This window comes from Typha angustifolia, chromosome 8 (assembly GCF_048772165.1).
Source record: "Typha angustifolia cultivar Huaian chromosome 8, ASM4877216v1, whole genome shotgun sequence".
NCBI lineage: Eukaryota > Viridiplantae > Streptophyta > Magnoliopsida > Poales > Typhaceae > Typha > Typha angustifolia.
In genome coordinates, this window is record NC_133246.1 from 5,695,842 (window position 1) to 5,708,651 (window position 12,810).

The 12,810-nt window shown below is 35.7% G+C and overlaps 1 protein-coding gene and 1 pseudogene across 1 annotated transcript; both read left to right on the top strand.

Annotated features, from left to right (window-relative positions):
* Positions 1–2,727: 2,727 nt before the first annotated feature.
* Positions 2,728–6,684, top strand: LOC140764498 (rust resistance kinase Lr10-like; annotated as a pseudogene).
* A 2,136-nt stretch (positions 6,685–8,820) lies between these two features.
* On the top strand, positions 8,821–11,910 carry LOC140765869 (rust resistance kinase Lr10-like). Its single transcript, XM_073105160.1, has 3 exons — positions 8,821–9,768; positions 10,213–10,236; positions 10,455–11,910. Exons 1-3 carry the CDS (start codon positions 9,012–9,014, stop codon positions 11,540–11,542), a joined length of 1,869 nt encoding a protein of 622 aa, XP_072961261.1. The 5' UTR covers positions 8,821–9,011; the 3' UTR covers positions 11,543–11,910.
* The last annotated feature ends 900 nt before the right edge of the window (positions 11,911–12,810 follow it).

Sequence of the window (12,810 nt, forward strand, 5' to 3'; positions counted from 1 at the left end):
GTAGCCACTTTCTTACATCTGAAAAACAAATACTTGCAATAGATTTTAATTCTTCTATATGAACAATGCCGAATTGGACATAAATAAGATGGCTTTCACAATAAATACATGATAACTTTTTTCAGTGATCTTTTCTTTTGTATATAATCACAGTGTGAATAACACTAAATCTATAGGTCAAATAGAGTGAATACAGCTGACTGCATAGTTATCAAGATGTCAACTCTTGAAAAAGTGTACACACTAAAATAATTCCACAATAACCAAAATGATCCAAGAAAAAAAGGGCATGAAAATCCTGGAATGTGAACAAATCACCTAAAAACAATATATAAGATGCAAGTATAAGTGACTAACTCAAAAAATGACTCCTATAGCATAGTAACTTATTAATGTCAAGGGTTATTATAAATTGCCCCTTATAGTTTTGCCTAAAATTCAACTACCCTCCTAAATTTTTATTTGTATTCTTTTGCCTTTGTATGGTTTATACTAATACTAAACTGTTCATTTTTTTTTATCTAAATTTAACATAGAAAGTAGAAATTAAAATTTAAAAATTATTGGAGGGAATTTTTCCACCATAATAAATATTAAAAGGATATGATTGTCATTTTCCTCTCATTTAAATTTACTCACAGCTTCTTATTCTTTAAATTTAAAACAAGTTATGCACACCTATCTAAGATTACAACCTCAAATCTTAATTTTTATCTCTCATAATATGCATATATTCCTCTAAATATATAGTCATGATATAAAAATTTATCATAATGGGTATAAGTTTCATATTTACTTAAACCATAAGATTATTTATATCAGAGAAAAATTATAATTATTTATATTTCCTCTGTTAAGTTTAGATGAAAAAATTAATAATTTTAAAACTATACAATGAAAAGTGATACAAATGAAAGTTTAGAGGGTAGTTTGATTTTAAGAATAATTGGGGGATAATTTAAAATTTATCATAATCTTAATCTAGTCACTCTAATCTATAAAAATGCATCAAGGTTTTTTTTTATTTTTAGTTTTATTTTCTAAAAATGGGCAATTGTTACGATCTGACAACATGGGTTAAGTCGAGTCAGGTTAGTTACTTAGCTTTACTTATTATTTTAAATTTCAAATAAATTGAATAATCCGTATATGGATCCGATCCGCTAGAGATTTTACTCTTATAAATATGGGTGGACATGTGTTGATAATGATCATTAATCATTGGGATAAATCTGAGAAACATCCCAACCTTCTAAGCCCTAGTCACCTCTTACCTTTAGCAGCCACAGCCACCTTACAGTACGGCCATCCATCATCATCCTTGGCCATCCGCTATCTTCCGACGACCACTACAATGTCGGATATTTACCGTTCCGCCCTCTCTGACCTATCTCCATTATTTTATTTTTAACTTTTCATCCCCACCTCCTATTTAAGTGAAATTAGAGCTATTAGAACCCTAACTCAAGAGGCTACCTCGACCTAAATTTTTATAATTTTATTATGTCCGGATCAGTCTAAATCTAGTTCGTAACAGCAACACTAAAAACCTTGATAAAACAAAGTCCAAAGAAAACCTAAAACAGCAAAAGCAAAAAATCTTGAAACAATATATTATTTTAAAAAGAAAAGGGAAAAGAAGATACAAGGCTAAGTTTCAAGAAAAAGATATATATGAAAATCCGGACCTATCCATCACCTCAAAGGGGCATTATGACCTGTGAGGTTACTTTTACCTACCCAAATCATAGTCAACTTTATTTTCTTTTATCATTCAACAAGGGATTTAGCTTTCTTGATAGAGCTAAAAATTGAAGATTGATGCTTGGATTTTCTCCTAAACTTTGATTTTCTATTCTTCATATTCTCAACCCTATTATTACCAAAATAATGAAACACATAAAGTATGCCATAATAATCAAACACACTATTTCTGATATTAAATCTACTAGAAGCGTAAATAAAATTGTAAGTAGGTGTTTTGTGTCACCAAGGGCCTACTATTAATAGCGAAACACATTGATTTCACATAATTTTTTTATCCCACATCAATGACAAGTAGGGCCTACTATTAATAGCGAAACACATTGATTTCACATAATTTTTTTATCCCACAACAGTGACAAGTAGGGCCTACTATTAATAGCGAAACACATTGATTTCACATAATTTTTTTATCCCACAACAGTGACAAGTAGAAATATAAATTTTACTCTTAGATTCATTTCTAAATGTTCTATCATCCATATTACACATTTTTACAGATTTCTTAATATTTATCATAATCAATATGCAAAATACTTGTCACAAGACGATTTAACAAACGAAGGATGAAAACATTACATCGTATTTTCCGAGAAGAAGTATGTGAGCTTTTATCGTCATTTCCTAGCCCTTCTTTTTTTCCCTTCTTTTGAGATCCAAGGAATTGATTCAACTTTTTAGACCCTATATTGAATTTGCCAGAGTGCAATCTTAGCTTTACTTACTCATAATCAAGATACTTGACTTTTTCAAGTATACTTTCTATAAGGGTAGTTTTCTTATACATATTAACTTCTAAAAATTAAATTTTATCAAGTGATTTGAGTTAAAGTGAGTATTATCTAAATATTTTTAAAGCTTTAAATATTTTTCTTTGAGTCGTTCCATAACTTTCAACATGTTCTTATGTTGCTCCGTCGATCTCTTCTTTCTTTTATATAGTTGATGGTTAGCTGGGTAGTGATGTCAAAACGGAAAGAGGAAACAAATGACTCCAAGAGAATTAATAGGCCCATTGAGGAAGTTTCTTTTCCTTGTCTTCTCTACCAAGAGTTGCTTTGTAAGAAATTGATCACTGGGTATTTTTATTGCCACCCATTAATTATGTTTTTAGGCACATCTTCCTCTTTCTTCATCAAAATTATAGCTCTTAGAGCAGAAAGATTGTAGTGTTATGTTGACAGGTATGGAAGAAATGTGGGCTTATATGATAATTAGTTGGAGAAAATTATATTTATGTATTGGTTTGTATCATACTACAACCTGTTAAATTCTTTACTTGCAATGACCAAGTAAGATGATTTTGTTTTTTCAGTATTAGCGAAGTTTGTTTTTGCACTGTTATCAATTTACATTTTCCTGGCGTACAGATTCTGGAGTACACGTGTTTCCATCGACAACATAGAGAAGTTTCTGCGAAACCAGCAACCACTCACACCATTGAGATACTCTTATATCGACCTCATTGCAATTACATGCCACTTTAGAGAGAAGTTAGGATAAGGAGGCTTTGGCTCTATCTTCAAAGCCACTCTGCTAAGTGGCCACTATGTTGCCATTAAGATGTTGGGAAATTCTAAGCTCGACGGGGAAGAATTCATCAATGAAGTCTACACTGTTGGTAGAATTCACCACATAAATGTAGTACAACTTCTTGGGTTTTGCTCAGAAGGTTCAAAGAGGGTTCTATTCTATGAGTACATGCCTAATGGGTTGGGTCACTTGACAAGTATATTTTTTTCCGCGAAAGTAATGAGTCATCGGCCATTAACTTGGGAGAAGGTTAATGATATCGCCCTTGGTGTGGCCCGTGACATCGATTATCTTCACTGAGAATATGATATGCAAATTCTGCACTTTGACATCAAGCCACACAATATTCTCATAGATCATATGATGCAATCCGGGTCAGATCGAATCACATCATAGAGACATTGGGCTCGATGGATCAAGTCTAGTTATCTTATTTATTGTGCTTATGTAATTTAGTTAGAGTCTAAGTAGATTAGAGTTTATTTAATCACTTAAATTCAGTTCAATTAACTCCTGCGTAGTTTAGAAAAATATTTTGCAGATATTCACCAATCAACCGAATATTACGAAACCACTTGGAGAAGATTGAAGACGTCTTGATCTACAACTTTTATATTTAAGCTTCTCTAGATTAGGACTCTATTTTTGAAAGAACGAAGAAATATTTTGAGAAAGATAAGGAAGGCTGATTTAGCTAAGTTATGTTTATCTCTAGGTCATGTTTATCTTTAATATAAACTAATAAAGCAAATCCTAATGAAAGTCAGTTTGGGGTTAACCTCTATAATGATGTAGAGTGCATCTCTAATTGATAATCATTGAATGAAAGTGTTGAATAAATATTGACTTAAGTTAAGTTAAGTTTATTTACCTTACATTTATCGTTTTATTGTAGCCAATTAGATCGTCTTTATTTTTATAGGAGTAGATCATAACCGTAGAACCCTTTCAAGCATCCAAACCTTAGCCACCACCTTCCTCAGCAGCCACCCTACTTTACGGTCGTCCACCACCCTTCGACGACGGCCGCAACATCAGTTAATTATCGTTCTGCTCTACTTCTACCTTGCTTCACTATTTTAACCATAACTTTTCATTCGGATCTTTGATTGACTTCAGTCTAAAGTCATTACATCCGAAATTTCCAAGATTACTACCCTCAAAATTTCAAGATCATCCTACAAACGAATCGTTCCACATTTTGTTCATAACATTGGTATTAGAGCCGATGTTCCTCGGACAATAATGAACACATGATCCAAAGCTAACCTAGGGAGATCACAGCCATGGAAGACCAAGAACTTGTCTCTATTCCTGTGGAGATTTCCTTAGCACCACCAACAACTATCAACGATGAGCTGCCGGTGTGGGCAAAAGCATTTTTTTAAGAATTTTTCATCGAGTGGAAGGAGATACAAATCGCCCTCAAGGACTCAATCCAAACCATCCTCAAGGACTCATTTCAGGCCTTAACAGAAGTTCTCCTAGTACCACCCCGCACCACTTGTGCCATCGACCATGTTAGAACAACCCACTCACAAATTGACCACGGGAGAAACCACGCACACCACGATGGTCGAACAAGAGTGCATCGAACCGATGGTATGGAAGCACCCTAGAGTTTGGAGCGAACGCACCCCTTGAGTGCGCATCTCAAGGCCCAGCCCCACCAGATGATGACATGCCACTAGCTAAAAATCCACCTCAGCTAATGGCTAGGGCTTGCTCTGATTTGACAATGCCTAGGGCTATGGCAAGACCGACTATAGCTATAGTTTGTTTCGAATCACTCGTGGCTAGGATTTGGCCCGAGCCACCTGCGACTAAGGCGGACTATGACTCAAACCAGCGATCCCTAGAAAAGAAATCACCATAGGGCCCCCTTTCACATGATAGATGGGACGCACAACGAGATCGACGACATAAAGTTTGAGAGAGAACGAAGGTTAGAAAACTACCATAAACACCTTGAGGATAAAGTGAACAGAAGCATGGTGGATTGATGCGATCCGGGTCAGATCAGATCACATCATAGGGACATTGGGCTTGATGGATTAAATTTAGTTACCTTATTTATTCTGCTTATGTAGTTTAGTTAGAGTCTAAGTAGATTAGAGTTTATTTAATTACCTAAGTTCAATTCAATTAACTCCTGTGCAATTTAAGAAAAATATTATGCAAATATTCATCAGTTGATCGAATATTACAAAACTATATGGAGAAGATTGAAGACGTCCTGATCTACAACTTTCATATTCAAGGCTTTTCTAGATTATGACTCTATCTTTGTAAGAACGAGGAAATATTTCGAGAAAGGTAAGAAAATACTAATTTAGATAAATTATATTTATTTTTAGGTCATATTTATCTTTAATATAAGCTAATAAGGCAAATCCTAATGAAAATCAGTCTAGGGTTAGTCTATAAATATGTGGAATGTAGCTTTAATTGATAATCATCGAATGAAAGTATTGAATGAATATTGACTTAAGTTAAGTTTATTTACCTTGCATTTACCGTTTTATCGTAGCTATTAGATCATCTTTATCTTCATAGGAGTAGATCATAACTGTAGAACCTTTTCAAGCATCCAAACCTTAGCCACCATCTTCCTCCAGCAGCCACCCTACTTAACGGTCCTCCACCACCCTCCGACGATCCTGCAACCACCGTACTTAACGGTCCTCCACCACCCACCGACGATCGCCACAATGTCGGCTAATTACTGTTCTGCCCTACTTTGACCTTGCTTTACTATTTTAACCATAACTTTCCATCCAGATCTCTAATTGACTTTATTCCAAAGTCATTATATTCGGAACTTCCGAAATTACTACCCCTCAAAATCTCAGGATCATTCTACAAATGGATCATTCCAGATCTGGTCCATGACATTATAATTTCTTGCTTCACTATTTTAACCATAACTTTCCATCCAGATCTCTAATTGACTTTATTCCAAAGTCATTATATTCGGAACTTCCGAAATTACTACCCCTCAAAATCTCAGGATCATTCTACAAATGGATCATTCCAGATCTGGTCCATGACATCATAATTTCAATTCAAAGGTTTCTGACTTTGGACTTGCAAAGTTATATCCAAAGGATTACAGTCTAGTTTCCCTTAGTGCAGCAAGAGGAACCATTGGATATATTGCTCATGAATTGGTGTCTAGAAGTTTTGGTGTAATATCCTCCAATTATAATGTTTATAGTTTTGGAATGTTGTTATCAGAAGAGCTCATGATAGATAACTATACTGGGATACATGAAGTCCGCAAATCACCCTTCCATGAGCAAAGTTGTTGAGATGTTGGAAGGTAACACTGATAGCTTGAAAATGCGATTAGGCCCTTCTTTTCCTCTTCACAGCCAAACTCTATGAGGCTATCACCCATGAAGTCAATTTTTGAGCGGTTATCAATCATTTCTGAGCAGGAGGATCTTTCGGATCATGAATAATGATATATCAAAGTGTAATTTGTTAGTGTAGTGGATCAAAACTTAGTGAATATTTGACTCTATTTTCTGGTGATTAACATTTTGATAATGCACTAAATTATATATAAGGTGTTAGTTTTTTGTGATTGACAAATGTGTGAGAAAGCAATGTCTTTCATGATGTAAGTTCTTTAGATTTATTATCAAGATCAATAATACAATCTTTTTTATTTGGCGATCAAAATTGGAGCTCTTTCAGTATTGCAAAAATTTTGTTGGAAATCTGTTCAAACAAGATTTGATTTTGTTCAAACAGAATTTTTTAGAGAGCAAAATATTTTTCATAGAGCAAAATATTCTCAATATGGGAAGGGCTTTTGAACAAGATACACTGAAAACACTTAGACATTTGAACGAGATTTAATCTGTTTGAACGGAGAGCAAAATATTCCTCTTTTTAGTCCGAGTTGGCACTAAATTAGGGCTTTTGAGGAGCCTATTTTTTGGGACTATACAAAAGAAGTTTTAAGAAAAAATAGAGGCATTCTTAGAGGTTATTGAAAATATTTTGGGAGAGAGCGAAGTTGGAATAGTTGAATGGTGAGATTTTTATACCATATTTTGATGGAGCTCTATATAATTCAAGATTGCGTTTGCTATTGCTTTGAGGGTCACAAAGGCAAGTCTTTAATTTTGAAGGTCACTAAGATTAGGGTACCAAGTATGAAAAATGATGTACTAAGAAGTCAAGTCAAGCAAATCATTTTAGATATTATTGTGGATAGTAACGGATGACTTGTAAGCAAGGTTCCAAAAATCGATATCGGGATTGGGATCGACCGTTCAGAAAAAAGATAAGTATTGACCGTATCGGTCGCCTGTATCGGATCAGACTATTTTAATTAAATAAAATTCTAAATATTATTTAAAAATATTGAGAAGTTTCTAAAAATTTAGAAAAAATTATAAAAAAATAAAAAATAATAATTAATCACATATAAAGCCTAAAAAATAAAAATCTCTCTTCCTCTATCTCTTCTTTTCTATTCCTTTAACTGTTAGTCTGAGCTATCCCACTCTCTCTTTCGTTTTATCTTTCCCTCTCTCTCCCTGCACACACACACTCTATCTCTCTCCTTGACTCTCTCTCTTTCTCTTTCCCTCTCACTCTCTCTCTCTGCAATTGCTGGCAGTTGTTGTCAGGAGCCTGCTGCAACCGCCAGCAGTAGCTGCAGCAGGGCCGAAATCGGCCGAAACTAGGAACTATGCCTGTAAGTGTTCTGTAATCGCTGATTATTATAGTACTTGGTTTGATCTTGGAGAAGAGATTCATGATTTTTTTCCTTTTTTTATAAACGATTTTTTCACGTTAAAAATATTATGTTTGCGTGTTCTTTTGAATTTTCAATTTTAGCTATTGTTTAGCGTTCTAATTGAGAACATATTTTCTAACAAGTAATCAAATACTTTTATAAAAGACTTAATTAAAGTGTAACGACCGAAGGAATGGATGGTCCTTAAGAGATGTAATTTTCCTGCTGGTTGATACGATTGATATTGTCTATTGGTGGTGATCGGTTGTCTTTATGTAAAGATTGACTTTTTGATAAAGAATACTTTGTTTAAATGTGTGTCAGTAATGTCATGTTTAAATCAACAAGGGTTTAGGACACCAGGGAAATTATGCAAGTAAAATTAACACTTACTAACTTCATGCCAGAAGTGTGGAGAAGCAGAAATAGAAGACTAAATAACAGATTTGATTAGTTTTTGTTGTTTTCAGCATGGATTTCCGTACTATAAGCTGCAAAAAGTTCTTCCTTTTAATTTTCTGTGTGATGAAAAAAAGGGTAGATATATAGGCTAGTTTGATAACAATTCTGGTTCATTAATTCCCCGCGCTATTGAATTGGTTCGTCTAGATTAGCATCTGGATTGATAGTCATCTTGCTATTGACGTTCTTTGAATTATCTATGAGATAAGTTCTTAATTACATATGTAGAGTCCACATCTCTTTTGAAGCTGACGCATTAATCACAGCAGACTAACTGATTAAGCATGATAGACTTTTACTAGTCTTCTCCAAGTGAAGCAGCCAGACATGACTGATGCCAAGAGTTTTGTCAAGGGAGAAGACAATTCTTTAATTCTTGACCAACCAATCAAAGTAGCAGATGATACGATGAGTTGTGGTCATCCCTCCCTCCAAACTTAATACTTTCCTTCAACCTGCAACTCCGTCTAATCCTCTTTCATAGACTTCCATCACAATGTTCAAAGTACTTGCCAGTATACTGTTGTTTCTATTCTTCTGTGCCGGAAGCAAGAGTACTGCATTTAGAAATGACGACGAAGACTTCTTCAAGAATTGCCCGCCTTCAAGATGCGGAGGAAGAGGCGGCCCCAAGATCAGGTACCCCTTCCGACTTAAATCGCGTCCTCCAATCTGTGGTGCTCCAGGCATGGAGCTCTCGTGTTGGGGGAGCGACACCGTCCTAGTCCTACCTCAATTAGGCACCTATAACGTGACTGCGATCGACTATGTTAATGGCGGAATCACTATCAAGTTATGGGACTCGTGGCCACGCTGCCCGCTTCAAAACCTTAGCTCCATCAACCTGACAACCACGGTATATCAACCTAGGGTGAATGAAGAATTCAGCTTGTTGGGATGTCCAAGAGAAGACAACACAAGTAGTGGGGATGATCTTATTGGGCCCATCGAATGCATGAGCAGTGCAAATCAGCTCATTTATGCAGTGGATTCAGAGGCGGACGTGAGCGTACTCCCTTCGGATTGCATGGTGGTTTCAAAGGGTCATATAATTCCCTTTGGATCTCCTCATTATTATGAAATGACTTTGCGAGAAAGAGTGAATGATTTCATGAAATATCGCGATCCGATCCTCTCATGGTCTGTTCCTCCCATCACACATATATGCCAAGTCTGTGAAGCAGCAGGAAAGGATTGCGGTTTTAGATCAGCAAGTAACCAATCATTCTGCAGGACAGACTTGCGTATTCATGGTAACCCCTGCAATTTCCTGCTTGTTAATCCCTCCTATCTAATCATATTTCCTTCTCCTTGTTAAGCATATCAAATGTTTCAGAGTAAAGAAAGCCGCAAATGGCTACTTTGATGCTTAATCCAAAGAAAGTGGCTCTTTTTTCCCCAGATTAATCCTTCTCCAATACAACGAAATTCTCCTTCTTTGCTAAATGCCACTGAACTTTCGATTTGCTTTGTGAATTTGATTATAGAACTTCTGCTAATTGCTTTTGCGTCATACATTAGTTTGTTATTATTAATTATTTTCTTTTTCCAATGTGACTCATGTATAACCAAATGGTCGTATTTATATTTAGTTTCTTTTATCTAGAGTTGGCAATTTGCAATATGAGCGAACAAAATAAATTTGTAACTAGGCAACCCTCTGAAGCTCTGACTTTTCTCATGCTTGAATTTTGCAGGTTCACATGTCAAGCTCATCGCAGGTAAAGTCCTTCTGCACTTCAAAGCATACAATTTGAATTAAAAGGGCAATAAATAATTGAACGTTTATAGGGATAATTTTGCGCACTTACAACTTCTCCTTTGGAAATAGAATTTAGTGCAGAGTATGATAAATTTTTTCTCTCTCTCCTCATGTATGAGAGTTTAATTCACATGACAGTATAAAAAGATGTTCTAACTTTTCCTTCTTTCACTATAGCAACATCTGCTTCTGCCTTGGTTCTACTTTTGCTGTTGGTGATTATTCTTCTCTATCTCTATACAAAATCAGACAAAGAGAGAGAAACACGTCTGAAGGTGGAAAAATTCCTCTCGACATACACAACCACTAAGCCTACCAGGTACACCTTCTCAGAAGTCAAGAAGATGACCAAAAGATTCAAAAATAAGTTGGGGCAAGGTGGATTTGGGAGTGTTTACAAAGGCGAATTACTGAATGGAGTGCCCGTCGCAGTTAAGATGCTTGAGAGATCCAAGGGGGATGGCGAAGAATTCATCAATGAGGTGGCGACCATTGGGAGAATTCACCATGTCAATGTGGTTCGTCTCCTGGGTTTTTGTTCAGAAGGAACAACTCATGCACTAATATACGAGTTCATGTCCAACGAGTCGTTAGAGAAGTACATCTTCTCCAGAGATTCTAATGGCCTTCGTGGAGCATTAAGGATGCAAAAATTGCAGCAGATAGCATTTGGAATTGCTCGAGGAATCGAGTACTTGCACCAAGGTTGCAATCAACGCATTTTGCACTTCGACATCAAACCCCATAATATTTTGTTGGACTACGACTTGAATCCAAAGATTTCTGATTTCGGTCTCGCAAAGCTATGCTCAAGGGATCAGAGCATTGTTACGATGACTGCAGCTAGGGGAACAATGGGCTACATTGCACCAGAGATGTACTCCAGAAACTTCGGGACAGTGTCTTACAAGTCTGATGTTTATAGCTTTGGAATGTTGGTGCTAGAAATGGTGGGTGGGAAAAAGAATGCTGATCCAGAAATCGAGAGTCAGAATCAGATTTATTTTCCAGAGTGGGTCTATGACCAGTTAATTAATGGGCAAGATCTGGGCTTGGAAATAGCGATGACAGAAAGTGAGTCAGAGATCGCAAAGAAACTTGCCATTGTGGCATTGTGGTGCATACAATGGAATCCAACAGAGAGACCATCCATGACAAGAGTAATGCAGATGCTGATGGGTGACTTGCAAAGCTTGCAGATGCCCCCCAAACCTTTCGTGTCCTCTATTGGTCATGATAGTACCAGGATTCTTAATGAAGTATAAGAATCAAGTTATTCCCATGATCATTCTTGGGTTAGACTGAGCTGGGCAATGCAAGAAAATCTAGAAGCTTTAGTTGGGCTGTCCGGATGAACACCACTATTTAGATTAATCGGTTTAATGTGCGTTCGAATTGGATCTTAGTTTCCACATTAAGTTGAGGCGCCTCAATTTACATATCGATATGTGTTTACATATATACAATTACTTGTGCTGAAGTATATGTTTTTGTCCTTGCTATATTGCATTTGTACACATAGCAATATATTCATATTTTTCCAAGTTATGTAAGCTCTAAGTATTTGATTATATATGGCGATGTCAAAACTTTAGGATCAATTGGTCATCTATTATGGTATTAACAGAATTTTGGATTGTTTATGTGGTGTATGCGCTTGAGAATATGGACACAATCCCATTGGATTGCATGCTGATTCTAAACTTGCTGACATAAAAGAAGAGCACTATATATATATTAAGGAGAATTCAGCGAGACATCAGGCGACGGTTAACCCATTCCTTACGGATACTATAGTAGATACTGTATTGCATTTGTATACATAGCAATATATTCATATTTTTCCGAGTTATGTAATCTCATATGAATATGTATTTGATATATAGGAAGATGTCAAACTTTTGGATTGGTTGTAATATGGTATCATGGGCAAAATGTTTTGGGGCACAAGGCGAAAATATTAAGTAGCCCCTCCTAAAGTTTCACACAAAAATACATAAATGTTATTTTAAATAATTAGATAACTAAAAAAATATTTCAAAATACTATGTTTCTTGAATAGAATAATGAAATTATAAGCCCCGATAAGCACACAAAAAGATATTAAAAAAATTCCTACATGAAATAGCATAGATTCTTCCTACTTTTAAAGAGTTTATTGGGGATTAAATATAAAATAACTTTATATTCTAAAAATGGTGTGTATATACTTGTATTATATAAGAGTTTAATGTAGAACTAAGGTATTAAATGAAGACCTCGGCTATTGGGGGAGTTTCCTTCTTTTTCCATTAGATGTGGGGCCACACAATTTTTGAACAGTGAGAGAAATCGTGTGAAGATGAAAATGATGGCGTGAAATGTGCCACAATATAAAAGTTTCAAATCCTTTTTGTAACTTTAGTTGAGTCTACAGATAACTATTAAACCCTTTGACTTGGACCTATTCTCCCAAAGCCTTACGGGCCTGACTACAAGACTTACACGTCGTTGCGGGGCCCTAGGCAGTTTCCTAACTTGACTAGGGCCTGGT

Excerpts from the sequence above, each read along its gene's own strand:
- LOC140765869 (XM_073105160.1), top strand. The coding sequence starts at position 9,012 with ATGTTCAAAGTACTTGCCAGTATACTGTTGTTTCTATTCTTCTGTGCC. Across the intron at positions 9,769-10,212 it reads GACAGACTTGCGTATTCATG|GTTCACATGTCAAGCTCATC; the intron begins GTAACCCCTGCA and ends TGAATTTTGCAG. Across the intron at positions 10,237-10,454 it reads ACATGTCAAGCTCATCGCAG|CAACATCTGCTTCTGCCTTG; the intron begins GTAAAGTCCTTC and ends CTTTCACTATAG.